This window comes from Rhamphochromis longiceps, linkage group LG14 (assembly GCF_057381845.1).
Source record: "Rhamphochromis longiceps isolate RC_006_pf linkage group LG14, R_longiceps_female_GT1.1, whole genome shotgun sequence".
Lineage (NCBI taxonomy): Eukaryota > Metazoa > Chordata > Actinopteri > Cichliformes > Cichlidae > Rhamphochromis > Rhamphochromis longiceps.
The window spans coordinates 13,273,809-13,290,902 of NC_140570.1; the positions used below are offsets into that span (position 1 = coordinate 13,273,809).

Genomic DNA, 17,094 nt, shown 5'->3' on the forward strand with positions numbered 1-17,094 from the left:
CTTCATAGCATAAGTGCCTAAGTCATTTTTTGGTCAAATTGAGATTTTTGCCTAACTTTACTCCCCTACCACTGCTGCATCATCCTGTCCGTCTGCCTATGTCATTGGCCAAAAATGACTTAGGCAATTATGCTATCAAGCTAACGATATGGGAATCCCGAGGACACCACAAAGGTAGGACTAAATCTAGGAACTTTTAGAAGATTGGGTTGGATGGGACACACTGATGCAGGGCCATGCTACTCATTAGGTACAGTAGGTGCACATCTGTTGGGTTCAGGTTCAGACTCCAGTTGGTCCGCTTCAGCACCTTCGCAGAGTTTAACTGAAGATCATTATCTGTTGAAATTAAACTTTTGCCCAGCTTTAGATGCTGAGCACTTTGGAAAAACAACTCTTTTATATCTTACTGCCTCTACACTTCCTCCTGTCCTGACTACACTGCCTGTTACAGAAACAAACATCCGCACAGCATGGTGCTGTTACTGCCCTATTTTACTGTACTGATGGAATTAATGAAAGATGCACAATAGCTCTTTAGGTCCTTGCACAGTGTTGGGAATTGTGATACAATACTTTAAACTTCATTTATCAGACCGAATAAAGTTGACAGTGACTCTCATAGTCATGTGCTATCTGGCAAAATCCCAGTGCAGCTGTCATGTGTCTTGAGGCTTTGCAGATGTGTGACTGCTTTTTGGGCATACGACAATCATGGTGATACACAGGCTTCAAAATAAAGGTTGCACTTTTTGAACACACTGGCTGTAGCAGTGAGGCACAACTTTTACTTTGAAGGTAAACAATCTCCAATTTCTTAGTTTTTACTAAATCTTGGCTTTTTGCAGACAGACATGAAAAACTACAGGCAACTGTGGCAGTCTGCTAGCAACTAAAGCAATCACTCTCACGTTTTTGGTGCAGCAGCTTCTTTGCATTTGCACCTGGCCGTTATTTACCCTCTTAATTCCTATGGAAGCAGTAAGGGTGTAACTAGTTCTTCACAAACTGCTTCTGCTTAGTTTCTTGTAAAATATATGAACTGTATATATGTCATGTGCCGTAGTTCATCTGAGGCTGTATTTACCTGTTTTTGTTATATCCTGTTATGTAAAACCTTAGAACTGACAGAAGGTGTCCTTATATTTTTACCATAACTGTATCATTAATGGTGACCGTACTGTATTCAAGCTCAGAGGTCCTCACATTGTGCATATTTGCATACCAGTGTAGTATAACTGACAAATTATTAATATCAATAGTTACAGATTTCATTTTTTCACTGTTTTATTGTAGTAACAATGTTTGATCTAATATATGACTATATGACTATCTTTACTTATACAAACAGACTGCAGTTTTGCCAATTATATATTGAGTTCTCGTGACCAGAGCAAAAATAATAAAACAGGAGCAAACACAATCCAGATGTAAACACAGAAATAGCGCCACGCACCAAAACTCAAAGAAAGCCCTACTACTATGTAGATCGATGCTAGGCCCTGTAGCTGATATGATATGAAATCCTGGTCATTCACACAGATGTTTAATTGGTCGTTCTGATCATGACGATGATGAAGATGCACATATGCAACTGAGCAAACACAGACCACAAATGTGTCAATCAGTCACGGTGTCTTCATGCTCACACAGCCTCCGGTAGAAGACCAATCAGACAAAATGATTGCAAACACATGCGGACATGTGGTTTTAGGCGAAGGGGGCTGTATTATTATACAAACTACTTACTTCCTTTAACATATGAGGCAACAATAACTGAGCACTGAGATGTTAAACTGCTGACACCTGACACCACATTTACAGGCTTTGGACGTAAACAAACAATCCCGGTGCTCCCGTCAAGCTCCGCATCGCTCCTTCCGTGAGTGTACTGGAAGGGCCATATATGGCAGAAAAAGATCTGGACCTTGAGACCTGTCCCCTGTCACACACAGACACACGAGTGTTTTCCAATAAAACCGTGAGGTCTTCTGTTTGAGAAGTGCAGAGAAAACATTTCCAAGTGTGTCCGGAGGAGCCCGTACTCTACGAAGGACGATTTGGAGGATGAGCGCGCGCAGTGGGGACACGCCGTGAAAAGTTAAATATTCACAACAATGCAACTTTCATTTTCACGGATAAATCGCCCGGCGCTCGCGGAGGGAGCGGGCATTGCCTAAAAGGAAGGACTGTTTTTCAGCGCACGCGGACGAGTGACGTGCCTCAGCCACACGCGTCTTTCTCGTGGACGCTTCCATGTGTTAGCTCTCTCTCTCTCTCTCTCTCTCTCTGCTCAGCTGTTATATCCCAGCTCGCCACAGCTCAAATATCAGTTACCGGGTCCCGACCAATCCCCGCGCGCTGTCAGAGCTCGAAAGAGGAGGCAGCAGCGGACAGCGGAATCGCAGAGAGGCGTACCGCACTGGGGGGTGAGGAGAGAGAAGCACACACCCAGCCGTCCACCCATCCGTCGGTCCGTCCTCCTTTACCCCTCCCGGCCTAAGAGACTCGCGCACGGGCTGATCCCTGCTTCCAGCTGCAGCTGTTCGGGCAAACCGGAGAGGCGCGAGGCAGGATGCGCGATGGGACAAGCGTGCGGACACGCGCTCCTCTGCCGTAGCCAGCCGCCATCCTCTGAGATGTAAGTGCGAGTGTTTCTGATAAGTGTTTGCATCTCGAAGCTGCCTGCCACTCTTCCGCTGTGGAAACACATGGCGTCTAGCAGCGAGCCAAATACTGAGTGGTGTGTGTGTAGTAGTAGCAGCAGTGTGAGTGCGACCTGCAGGGTGTCAATCTCCGCACTGACAGCGGCGGTAATAGACCCCACGTGAACCATGCATGCAGCTGTCAGTGCAAACCCGCACACAAAATCACCGTCACGTCACCAAAATGTTCTCTGACTGCTCCCGCAGGGAATTTGGTGACCTTATCGCCCCTTTGTATCTTCCAGGAAATCATGACATTACACTGATGGGCTACTCTTCCTCTAATATTCCTACAGGGAGAAATACACCGCCAGCCGTGATATGCCTCCTAACTGGATTCTCTCCATGAAAACTATGATATTAAAAACATATTTTAAGGGCAGACTAGATCTAGAATTAATGATAGTCTTGCCCTGTCTTTCTAATAAGGTACCCTTCGTAAATGGTTTATAAGCTGTTGCTAACAGCTTTATTAATGTTTTAGAAGTAATTTAGCCAGGTTTTAAGATGAACTAAAATAAGTGCAACTGTGGGTCGACAAGTTGGGGAAAAACTGAGTGACTGGAGCCAACCTTTGACCTGGAAAAAGGCTCTCTGGCAACTGCATAGATATCTGTTTCTGACTTTTTCTGCATGCCTTTATGTCTTGCTGACATGTTAAGCCTACTCAAAAGAAAGAATGAACACGCACACACACACACACACATCTGATGCGGTTTATAACTCATCTATAAAGCTATTATCTGCCACTTTGAAATCCATTATAGAGAATGCCTTATAAGGGAAATTATGTTTGAAATCCCCCGACCTTTTTGAGATAAATTCTTCTGTTGTACAGATTTTTGTCTGCTGAAACCCTGAAATACATCATCACAGAGCTTAAACCGGGGCTCTTTTTCAGAGTTAATGTTCATTCCCGTTCCCGAGGCTGTTTTTTTTACTTTCTAAAAAAGATAGATGTTTTTTTTTTTCTTTCACAGGAAGGCAACGATGAGCCCTGGATCAAAGGAGGCTGACATGATCATTATAATAATTGGCTGCTCTATTTGATCCAATGTAGCAGCCCAGTATCGCATCCTAGTTTTGTCTGGCATACAGTGTTTGTCGTGTCAGAGGGCTGTTTATAAAACGCTGTATTAATCATTGCTTCAGCTGGATGTGTTGCTGTGCTGGAGTTCATTGTGTTGTGTGCTGTAGCTGTTTGCCCTCTGTCTGTTTGACGTGAGTCTTCACGCTGACACCTGCCTGAACACTGATGAACTTTTAAATGTCAGGGCTCAATGATTATCTAAATGTTAAGTTAATAAAGCAGCGCGGTCCTCACGTAGAACCAGCTCTCTGCTGTCTGAAATTAAAGTTTACTGTGTAAGCTCACAAAGCCTGCTCTCAAATTAAAGTGACACTGCATGAGCAAACCGATCAGATAGCAAGGACTTCTCCCCAAGGAAGGCATCCGTAGCACACTGTGTGTTTTATAAAACTCCCCACCCCCCTCGCCTCCTTTGTAACTGAATAAGATCATTTGTGGATAATAACCCAGTGATGTCATTTTACAATGACTGCACATATATTAGTAAAATCTCCCTCATAGTAATTTCAGCTCTGTCTGAAAGTTGGAAAAAAAAATCCTCTAATGGCTTTTATTCCCTCCTTCATTATTGGTTTAAACTCAATAAAGGAAATCACTGGAGGATAATGACTTTCATTCACCTCACCGCAGAGAAGACTAAGCTTCTTACTTTGAGCGTTTGTTGGCCATTCCTGGAAAAAAAAAAGATTATAGCCAGAAGTTTGTGGGAATAATGAATGTGCCACATGGATGTCAGTGATCTCTGATATACAATTAGATTCAGTAGCTGGTCTCACCTGCTTCCCTCACGCTCGAGCAGGTTTGACAGCGCACACCGGTGATCTGAGGGGGTCATTAAGTGTGGCACTTTGACAAAATACAGAAAAGCAGATGTCATGCCTGCACCCGTTGGGATGTGAGCCTCCTGCGACTGAGTGCTGAGATCAAATGCAGCGCTTTTGGCTGAAAATTCTGAGAGCGACATCTGCAGGCTTTTGCATTTTTGTCATTGTGATGGGTTTTCAGAGGTATGGATTCCTGGATCGTTGCTTTGAGAGGCAGTTATTCATCATCTGACACAGTGACAGCGCTCTACAGTATCAGATGCACGCTGCCACCGAATCGTTCGCCGCTCTGTGTTTAATGTTTGTGCCATGCGCCGTTACGTTACTTGAAGTGTTTTGCGGGTTCTAAACATCCTTTTAGGAAGCCACCTTCGCATTCAGTGCACTTTGCTTATTCGCTGTTATCATTTTAACAGCTGACACACATCGCCCCTGTGTGTGTGTATCTGTGCGTCAGCTGGTGTGCACGTGAATGGTATCCAGCCTGAAAAATAGTGCAGTTTGTTGGAGCGACGCCAGGCAGTCAGATTCCCCCAGCCTCCCGCTGAACACACACACTCACAGCGAAATGCACAGAAGTACACAGCAGAGGCAGACTTGTAACCCGACTCCTGATGAGTGAGCATGTGTGTGTGTGTGTGTTGGAGAGAGGGAGACAGGGAGAGGGAGAAAGGATGCTGATGTTGCACTGTGTTATCATCAGTAATGGGCTCATCAATACTAAAATATTCAGAGAGAGAGAGACAGAGAAAAGAGACAGAGCGGGAACAGGCAGATAAAGTGAAGGCAAAGAGAAAGTGGCACAAACCTTTGTGTGCACTGTTTGCTTGCTTTTGCACATGTTTGTGTGGTTTTGTGTAGCTACTAAATATGTGCGCTTCAGCAAAAAACATACAAACAAACATTTGGCTTAAAAACTCTCTATTCTGACTTTTATCCATATTTTGATTCCCTCACCCGTCTCCAGGATTTCATGCAGCAGCATTTATCCAAAAAGTACAATGTAGTCTGTGCATGAGCTGCTGATATACATTTTTATTCGCTTAACAAATGAAACCATTACCTGTGCTGCACAAAAATAATGTTATGTCCTTTAGCTAGGGTGTAAATTTAATGAGTTAAGTTTGCTTGAAATATTAAAGTGAATGAATAATTGGTTGCTCTCATTATCTGCATGAAAAAGCCTACAGTATTACGAGGGAGCTGTTAAAGCTTCGGTGCAGCGTTGAATTATGAGAGGTCAAAGGTTAGAAAGAAAGAAGAATCATGAGCAGATTGCAGGGAGTGTGTAGCACATTGCAGTTCCTACATTCATCATCACATTATTGCATATCACAGAGTTGCAATCCAAACGATTATGTGATTACTTGAATTGCATAAGTTCTTTAATTATCTGCATTATGGGTGAACAGAGAAACATCATAACAGGGGTTTTGCATATGTGATGTCACAGTAATATCCTCGACAGTGTAACCACTTTTAAATGAAGAGATGTGCACATTATTTATAATTTATTGCACCAAAGGAAACTGCGCAACAGCCGTAAAAAACTGGCATATCTATAGTTGCTAACACCACCTCACCTCTCCTGTCACCTCTAAAGGCAATCAGATCCTCAGATCCAGAGATGTTTAAACCGAGTAAGCACAGACCCCAGACACGCAGCCGAATTTTGAATCCCAACAAAAAATAGAAGCAGAGACGACCCATTTCCAATCACTGTCAGCACAACCTTTTCTGTGACGTGCCGCTAAGGCTGCTTCTGTGCTGATACAGAATTTGTTAGGATTTGTGCTTATACAATGTGGCCGTATGCAAGGCTTAACAGCGTAGTATTTACTGCCAGCCATATGACGCTGTGTTACAGAGAAAGGCAGGAAAAAAATGTGTAATTAGTTGCTTTCCACAGGAAATACAAGAACCCCAATACTGGCTAAAAATCATTGTCTCATCATCATGAGTGGCAGGTTTTTCATAAATGTTAAGTTACATAATCTTGCATCTGCATATTTGTATAATTAACTTTGTGATTTGGGGTTTGGATCTTCAGTAAATTCAATAACTGCTAAAGTGTTTTGTTCCTAATTGCAGAGACATGTGTCAGCTTTGCACCTCTGGCCATAACAAACTCAGGCATCAAACTAGATCAACATAAACTTAATTAAAGAAGAGTTTAAACACATAAGCCCATACTGTAAGGAAACCTGTCTTAATATTGTCAAGGGGATACTCTCTGACTTGAGATTATCATTGAAATATATATCACGGGAAGCACTGCTCTCATATCTTCCCAACCCTGGTTCACTTACTGCACTTCTCTAATGATGTCGAGTTTACTGAACGTAAACTGAACCGGTTCCATTCACATTTATACACGATTTCCTCCTGTAAACACAGCTGGTTTTCATTATTAAAGCCTTTAATTTGCTAAATAGACAGAGTAAGAATTCTCTGCTCTGTGCAGCTTTCTGTTTAAAATGAGTTCCCTGCTTTGAATAAAACTGAAATGACTTTTGTAAACTGGCACAAAACAATCATAAAGACTGTAGTGCAGTTATTATCCATCTGTTCATCCACTCATTTTCTGTATGCATGGAGATGAACCCTGTCCTAACCCACATTAGATAAGAGGCTTCAAACACCTTGTTTTATCACAGATTTACACATATACAGTGGCTTGCAGAAGTATTTGGCCCCCTTGAACTTTCCCACATTTTGTCACATTACAGCCACAAACATGAATCAGTTTTATTGGAGTGAAAGACCAACACAAAGTGGAACACGTGAGAAGTGGAACGAAAATCATACATGATTCCAAACATTTTTTACAAATAAATAACTGAAAAGTGGGGTGTGCGTAATTAGCCCTAGAGATAAATAATAACTAATGATAATATCCTTTGTCAAAAAGGAAAGTTGTAAGCCTAACATTGAAAGTAGAGAGGGTGTCTGTCTCCAAATCCAAACTGGGAGCAGGTTTCAGAATGATTTTGAATTCAGTTCTGGATTTAACAAGGAGCCACTGAAGAAGAGTTTCACAGAAGCACGTCTATATGCCTCTGTGAAAGGGAATTTGAACTACTTCATTATTCTGAATGGATTCAACTCAATGCCCTCAATAATCACAATAACAAGGCATGTATTTTAATTTGTGTGTGTATTTAAGCTTGAAAGAATGAGATGGGATGCATTAATTTAGTTACAAGCCATTCAACATTAATGTTAAACAGCGTAATCTGTGTAATTAGATGTCATACAACTGTCACTGTAACAGAGAGGAAGTCTATTTCATGTCAGCCAATAGAAAACCCTGCACTCCCTCACTGCCTTCACTAAGTTTTATATAAACTGATAGACCGCAAAATCGCCATTTATCGTAAAAATGGATCTGTGAATATGATTAACCAAGCGGAGCTGCTAAATGAGCCGATGTTTGTTTAGTCCTGCTAACATTTTGCAGTCAACTGAGATCAATTTATCTCAGTTTATGTTTATGTTTATTTAAAAGGGACAATGGATATTAATTAATACGAGCACTTAAATTCATCGAGTAAATATGCTAGGTTTAGCCACACAGATTCATTTTCATCTGTAGTCCTTGGCAGGTTGATGGCATATTCAATAAGTCAACAAAAACAAACATTCAGAGGCATGTGAGCATGAGTAAAATACATAAATAAACACATAATCATATACCTTTTTAAAAATCGAAGACCAAAATCACTTATAAAAACACATTAGAATCAAGGACCGTTTGAATCAGCATCCTGCAAAAGTTTCGCAGACTTTTCATGTAAATAAAGAGTGTTGCAGACATTTGAACATCATGTAGTTTAGTTAGAGTAGAGAAATAACCGTCAACTTTGCACACGCTAGTTGCATACAGAGTCATTTTGATTAGGTTTTAGGGAGTGGGCACGTAGCTGAAAGCTGAAAGTGAAAGAAAGTCATGATTTTCACTACAGTTTTGTAGCACAAAGCAGTGTGAATTAGCAATATCTTAAAAGATATGACACCCCTCTATAATTTTATTATGACTTTGCATTCATTATTATATGGACAAAGGTGGTTGAGGGTCCATTCCATGGTACGTATGAGTTTGTAGAACATTATTTATCTAGAACTTTTCTTGGTTTGTGTGTCATCATTGTTTTTTTTTCTATTGTGGGGTCTGCACTGGAATAGAAAACCTTTCCATCTGGTCTCTTATGGTGACTGTTTCTTACACCTTATTAGGAGGAGTTATTTTAAAGGTGGAGGGTAGAATTTCAGCTGGGCTATGGTGTCATTTTTCATGCCGATTAAAGCAAAAGCAGGTTGACTTTAGAGGAGGGTTTTCTGTAGGTGCATTTTGTGCCAGTTATGGAAAGAATACAGACAGGAAATGAATATAAGTCAATACAATATCATCAAGTGTGTGGTGTGTATTTGTGTGTGTGTGAGCCTGGAGGTGTCACAGGAAAATGACGCTGACAGCCCCCATGGTTCCCAGCTTTGGCTCCAGCAGCTCCTGTCAGCCTCCTTATCTCTATGTACTGTTGCCACAGACAGGTGTGTGTGTGTAGGTGTCTACGACAGCGAGTGTGTTTACAACTCTGTGTGTATACAAGTTAGAAGTGTGTGTGTGTGTGTGTGTGTGTGTGTGTGTGTGTGTGTGTGTGTGTGTGTGTGTGTGTGTGTGTGTGTGTGTATGAATGGTTACAGCTGTCTCACTGTCAGTAATCAAATGGACAACCACAACTGTGTGCATGAGTGTTTTTGTCAGCGGGTATAATCGTGGTGTGTTTGTGTGTATTTGTCCTCCCCAAGGAGATCAAGGCGGGAGGTGAGGCAGCTGTGTTTGTGGCACAGAGGTTTGGTTTAATTAGAAAACGCTATCATGTCTCCTCCGTCGTCGTGGCAAGAAGCTAAAGGAGTATTGGCAGATGGCTTTAACACTTGCAGTTTTTGTTTCAGACTTTGTGTTCCCGTGCAACACTTCAGTGCCTGAATGCACTGAGATTACTTTAGGGTATTTGAGTTTAAAGCGTAACTTATAGCCCTGCAAATGTGTCTGTCAGGTTTCTGTTCAGACAGAGAGGAGAGGAGTTTTCAACCACTACAAACGTGCTCCTGTGCAAAATCCCAACCCCGCTTTGGTGAATGTGGATGACCTATGCATACGCATAACCAGAATAAGGACGGGAGTGACCGTAAAGTTCACAAGGAATGGGAGAGGCACAAGAAAGAACTAGTCTGAAGGCCACATGACGTTTGTAGGTCTGTAGCGATTGACTCTTTGGAAAGTTGTTGACCTCTGTGCTCTATGTGCCTCACGATTCGTCGACCCTGCGCTGGGATTTTATGTGGCCACAACTTCATGGTGGAGTGCTGCCATTCCCAATCTCTTCCACTTTGTTATAATACAGTTGACTGTAGAATATTTAGTAGCGAGGAAATTTCAACAATGGACTTGTTGCAGAGGTGGCGTCCTATCATGGAATCACACTGGAATTCAAAGAGCTGCTGAGAGCAAGCCATTCTTTCATAAATGTTTGTAGAACTAGTTTGCATGTCTTGGTGCTTGATTTGATGCACTTTTGGCCATGGAAGTGATTGGAACAGCTGAATTCAGGGATTTTGATGGATGGTGAATAGAGCAGGGCGATATGACCAAAAATATTTATCACGATATACATTTTAAAATTTGCGTTAACGATATAACTGACGATATAATTGACACTAGACAAATTACTTTACGACTCCACAACTTTATTAGTGCAAAAAACCCCATCAATGTATTTGCACTTAAACAAGCAGCTGTTTTTTAATGTGCATTAAAGTTATATAAATCAAAGGATTGATTTTAAGTGTGCCGTATTTTCCAAACAACACGGTAATAACGACGGCCTGCTAGCATGCGCTACCAAAAATAGTGCTTTGTTGTATATCTGACGGACGCAAGCTAAACCAGTTCCACACCACTGAAGTTGCAGCATTTTAACAAACCAATTCTGGTTCATCCGTTTCATTCAACGATCCACTTTCACCCTTCTCATTCTCCATCGCCGCCATGTGCGTATGTAAACATAGGCACTGCGCATGCGCGTTTTACCCATATTCTATCGCGATATTTTATTTTCCTATCATTGCCCAAAATTACACCGGTATTACCGTGAACGGTATGAAATAGCCCAGCCCTAATGGTGAATCCTTTTGGCAATGTAGTGTATTTCTGACACTGTCCCTATCAGACAGCAGATGTTCTCTGCAGGTCTCGGGACAGAGAACTGTAAACATCTACATGCTTGCTTTTGTTTTCGCTGTCACCACATCTTGACTTTTGGACAAACATGTTAGGTCGTACTCTCTGCTGTCATCAACACAACTAATTAATAGCTTATGATAAAAACATGGTCAATCGTCTAGAAGACTTCCATAGATATGGGGAATTAATTCCAAGGGGAGCTAAAGCTTTTCTGGGTTGGTTGTGCAATTCCACTGCCTGAGGCAAACAGGCCCACAAACCAGTCAGCAACCCTCTGGCAACCTCCAGTTGCTCAAAAAAAACCTCTGCATTCCCTGGTTGCATAACTGGTTGCTGGAGGTTCCTGTCGTTGCCAAGTGAAATCAGTGGCTGCACCAAAAAACTCATTGTGGTTGCCTTTACATGTGACTACTGCTTGGCAAGTAGTTAGCAAATGTTTGGAGACAAGCCAGCATCTTTCATGCAAGGATTGGTTTTGTGCAGCATCATATAACTCTTTGCAACAGCAACCACTTGATGTGATTAAGGAATACACATCGGCGTCAGTGAGCGGTCTCCTGGCCTGTGTGACTGGGCCTTTCATCTCTCGTATTAACAGCCAAGTTTTTTAGGGTCTGTCTGTGATCACTTTTAAAGAATGCAGATACACTTAAAAAAGAAAAATCATAATCAGATGATAGCAAATATTTTTGACATGCGATTTCTCATTTGGTTTCCAACAGACTGTTTACCTGCATGCAACCTAGTCGAATTCATGACTCGTCGACAGGAATACTGTAGTGGACTGTAAACTAAATCCAGAAGGTTTCTTGCCCTTGCATTACAGATGCTGCATGTTGCAGATATCGTTCATAGAGATCAGTGGTGGCTGACACTTTATCTTGGTTCATCTTTTAGCTTGTCACTCTTTTGTAGTTTGAGGAAGTACAGGTTTGCTCTTTGAAGGTGTTGTTACTAGGGTTGCCAACTCCCTGAAAAAGAAATAAGGGACACCTCGTGGCCAGGGCCGGGCGACCCAGTTGTCTGTGTGTGTGAAATTATTTTTTTTAACCCTTTGACTTGAATTTGATTTAAGTAGATGTGTATTCTTTGTGATATGAACACATGTGAAACAAATGATCATTTAGCCATTTATTTTTAGCTCAAAATGACAACATTAACACATAAAACAGGTCTCTTTCTTAAACAGAAGCCTGTCATGCTTAACTTTTGAGAATATAAGTAAATCTTTCTTTAAAAGAACTCTGTCCTGCTTAACTTAAAATAATAGAAAACAATAGAAAGAAAAATATTCTTGTAACAGTGCACATTTAGTGCATTTAGTACAATTGGCTTCAGCTGAGGTATTATTTCAGCTTTTCTAATGCTAATCAGCTGCTCCCGTTTGAAAACCCGCTTGTTCCCATGATTACGCATCTTAACTCATCATCATTATTCACCTATGTATTACTTTTATGTATTAGTCATCTATTTGTTGTAATCATCTATCCTTGCAGTTGTTTATTACACAAAATAAATTATATTATCACACTTCTGGCCACATAGCGCTGATATTCACTGCACATGCCCATATTAACTTTTTCCAGCCAGGTGTTTTCCTTTTCCCATTCTTCCCTTTCTCTGAGGGGAACAAACATTGCTGCTCTAACGCTGGGCTCACACTGTGCGGTTTTAGGCCCATTTTGAGCCGATTTTTGAGTGATCTTCATCGTGCGTCGTGTAGTATACGTGGGGTAACGAGAAGTGATTAACACCTCACGACCAGCTCCCGATCATCAATCGCTCGTGAGCCGCTCACACTGCTCGCGCGCAAACACGTAAACGCCGTGAAAAAGACGGAGCAGCACGGCTGTGCAGCGTGTGATCTGGACACAAGCGATGGAGGCACAACTTGTAGAACTTTGAAAAGCTCATCCGAGCCTTTTCGATGTGGCCTCACAAAATTATCACGACCACAACAACCGTGAAAATAGTTGGATTTACACTGCTGCTCAATCACAGCTGCCTGATGAGTGTTTTTCATTAGCAATTTAGCAAAGTTGATGGTGGTGGTGTGTCTGTGTGAGTGAGAGACAGAGAGAGCGAGCGACAGATTTTCTGTTATAACCTTCATGTTATGGACGCACAGTGTGCGCACTCAGGTCGCATCAGAGCATCGGGCGGTATAGTGTGAGACCTGCATCGTGACCTACCAACTTCTAACCCCTGCGAGTCAATCGTGCAGTTTGAGCAGGAGCTGAATAACGCGACTGAAAAAATCGCACAGTGTAAGCCCAGCTTTAGGTGTACTGTCGTCCGAGACTTGCACCGCAGTGACGGCATTTGTTTCCCTGTTGGCCATGCTTCTTGTTGTGGTCATCTGTTGTCTTCCGGTATTTTCTCCGTAAGCGACCTTTCTTCGACCAATGAGATGAGCGGTAATCTGAATTGTCATACTCGAATTGTCATAAGTGTGCTGTCAGCTCATTGGTCACAAAGCAGGAGAGGGGCTGGGAATTATGTTTTCAAACAAAGCGTTAATTCCATAAACATTTATAGACTACTTTTGATTCTCACTGTATTACGGGACAAAGTGCGTCCCTTATTAGCTCAATACGGGACGTGTACTTTTGTTTCTAAATACGGGACGATTCCGTATTTTAAGGGACGGTTGGCAACCCTAGTTGTTACAATAAAAGGACTTTGTCACACGTCACCGTCATGCACTAGAGTTTGTTCATGGGCCTCCCTTAAATGTTTTGGACTCCCAAACATGGTATTAGTAAGAATCGTCTCCTGTGGAATCAAAGTGACTATTCAAAGCTGCTGCTGAAAATAAGTAGGAGGTTTAAATTTACACAACATGACCAAAGTAAATAATATATGAATCTTAAACCAGCGGACACAAAAAACATTTCACACAGCTCAAAAATTCAGAAGTTCACAGAGTAGCCAGGAGACATCAGCCCTCCCACATTCTGGTGTTCCTCCTTGTGCAGGTAAAACAGCACCGTGGTTAATCTTGTCACAGCATTTTGGTGAACTGATTTGATTTGCTCGTTGTTTGCTGTATGCTTCATCACTTTACTTGCTGTTGGAAGCGTTATTATCGTTGCTAAAGCTTTATTGCTGATATTCATCCTGATGTAAATCCACACTTGTTTCTGTTGCGTCTGCTGACTTAGAAAACGTTTTAGAAGTTGGTTTAATGTTGCTCTTTAACATATTCCCCTGTTGGTAGTGTTTTCTTTATGATACACACTGTATCGGTGCAGTGTGTTGAAGTCGGATGGATGCTGATGTCATGTTGTTACCGTGCCTATCGGTGTTGTTGTGTCGTGCTGAGTCTAGAGTGGCATGTGTTACTGTGCCGCTTTCTCTGACTGCTTTTCTTATTGATCAGCTGCACATAGTCTTTGCTGCACAGATACACACCTGGAGAAACACACTAAAGATGAACGCACACGGTACTTTGTATCCTGCAATAATTTGTAATGAAACCTGGCAAGAGTTCACACACATTTCAGCCGGAGTCGTGCTGCTATTTTATGGCGATTGTCCAGTGGAAACATGGTGATTATTCTCATGAACTCTTAACTGTTAACTGTCTTACTCTTACTGCAGTGTATATAGTAGCACACGGTTATTTGTCACGATTGTTCGCTGATTTTAGTGCATCGTTACGTAAACATAACACTGCATTTTTTAAAAGCAAAGTATAAAATATTTCATTGCAAAGTACTCGGTAGCTTTGAAGTCCCTCTTTAGTTCTCCTGTGATGTTCAGTGCAGGTTTTGTCACTTTGGAACAATAATTGCATGTGGGGATGACATTTTGTCCAGTATGTTCACCATTTTTCTGAAACTGCTGTTAGTCTCTCAGGGTTTAGTGCACACAAGGGTTGTGATGATATTAGAATTCCAAACTCGAATCCAATACCCAGGAAAATACTCAGTGCCATTTTTGATATCATGGGGGGAAAATGATAAAATCAAGAGGAATAGTTGTTTTTAATCAGGATTAGAACAGTACTAGTCTGTGAAAATGTGTTTAGCCAGAGCCCCATTTATTTCCTGATATTTGGTGATTTTTTAAGTCTAGGTGATGACAATTTTTTTTTAAATCTTGAACTTTAAGAATTTTTAAATATTTGTGTTTGCCCTTTAAATTAACACGACCCATTAGAGCATTACAGATGGGCAGGACTAACCTAATTCCTACATTAAGGTTAGTGTTTTATTGTTTGTCATAGCTGCTAGCCAGTATCTTCAAGATAACATGCGGCTAAGGTTGCTATCAGATAAAGATACCTTTGGCTGCTCCTGTATTTCCACATGGGCTGCCAGAGCAGATGGGCCACCATATTTGATTTGATTTGACGCTTCCTGGCATGACCCTCCCAATTATCTGAGCTTGGGGACTGACACTAGCTTGTGATTCCCTGAGGCTAGGTTTGTGGTTATCAGCTTATTCCTAAGTGTTAACTGTGCCAATCAGTTTAACATTTACTGTTCAAACATCAGAATTGTTGACCTCCTTACTGACCTCCTAAGTTCCTCCTAAGGTGTTGTAAATGTCAAATACTTCTAATTAGAGGCTGTGTGAACTCGAGTGTCCACTGGAGGACTGACGGCATCAATACTGTTGCAAACGAGTGTCTAATCTAATAATAATTTTTAGTATTGATTAGTATCTCAGATTATTTTGTGGACTTGTATCAGCGTTGGATATTTACTGGTTATGTCAAATTCATTTTCATTATTTCTCTTTTTCAGCATCTGTCTCGCCATCTTTCAACCCTTATCATGCCACCTGCCATACAGAGACAAAGACAGGGAGACAGGTGTGTCAGAGAGAAGAAGGGGCTGCTCAGATGGCTTGATAGACGAACGGCAGGTGTTTCATCCAAAGGGTAGCCCAGGTTGCTTGGCAACTAATGGTGTCACAGGTTACCCCACATATAGGGGTATTATATTCAGCATTGTTGTCCTAGATGTGGTGTTTTCCTCCTTTGATCTGTCTTGCACGACGCGAATGCGTTTGTTCATTAGAACGTGGCTGTTACTGAGTCCGTGTGCGTCTCATCAAAGGCTCCGTGACAAGTGTGTGACAGATGTGGCAAAGCTGCACAGCAATTTTCTGGAGGTTTTTTATTTCTTCTCTCTTTTTAATTCATTCATTTCTTTTATTTTCAGGCCGCAGCTACACCGATAGCTAACGGTTTAGTTGTCAGACAGATTGAACCATACGGCTGTTATACTTGGGACAGATCAAATGTTTCCCTCACGCTGTTTTTAAAAATCTGGATACTCTTTGTAAGGGCACAATCTTTGATCCAAATGGAAACAAAAAGATCAGACCACATACATTATCAAAGACAGACATGACACTCGAGTAACTCCTGAATTGAAATGTATGGGGCAGTTCTAGCTCGACAGAGATTCTAAAACCTTGTTTTTGAGCAAAGCCAGCAGAATGTTTTTAGTCTATTTTATCAGGCATGAGCAATGATTCTGTTGAACTTTATGGTAATCTAGGTAACGTCCAAATAAAAGCCCAGAGGCACTGCATGAAGGTTCTGGGTTCAGACTGTGGCCTCTCTGTGTGGAGTTTGCACGTTCTCCTTGTGGCTGCGTGGGTTTGCTCCCACAGTCCAAAGACATGCTTGTTAGCTTAATTTGTGACGCTAATTTGGCTGTAGGTGTGGTTGTGAGAGTGAATGGTTGTCTTTGTCTTAGTGATGGACTGGAGACTTGCCCAGAGTGTACCCTGCATTTCACCCAAAATCAGCTGGGACAGTTTCCAGCTGGACGGCCTTAATGGTTTCTTTTTAATTCTTACAGTAGGTAGTCCAACTAAAAGCATTTGATTATGCATATACTGTACTTCTTCTGCTACTGCTTCTACTAGTAATCATTTTTTGACTTTTTGAGCACTTTTCCAGACATAATAAAGTGATTTACAGCTGTGTTGGATCCCTCAGTAGTGTCACTGTACGCCTTCCATAAAACAAAGTGCCAAAAATGAAAAGGAAAGTCAGCCAAGACAATGGCATTAAAAAAAAAAGTTCAAAGAGAATAAAAAAGCTTAAACTTGAGACAATAAACAAGCTGTTAAATATGAAAGACTCAAAAAAGATCATAAAAATCCTGTCGCATTAAAATATGCTTTGAGGAGGGATTTTAAAGAGAAGACAGACTAAGATCCTCCAGCTGGGATATCCACAGTGTGATTACTTAAGCTGTGTAA

The 17,094-nt window shown here is 41.5% G+C and overlaps 1 protein-coding gene across 1 annotated transcript in view; it reads left to right on the forward strand.

The window, feature by feature from the left end:
- Window positions 1–1,670: 1,670 nt before the first annotated feature.
- Window positions 1,671–17,094, forward strand: part of pde2a (phosphodiesterase 2A) — a 174,860-nt gene continuing 159,436 nt past the window's right edge. Inside the window, exon 1 of the mRNA XM_085379464.1 lies at window positions 1,671–2,641. Coding sequence (XP_085235590.1) covers window positions 2,583–2,641 — 59 coding nt within the window. The 5' untranslated portion in view covers window positions 1,671–2,582. The remainder of the gene's footprint in view (window positions 2,642–17,094) is intronic.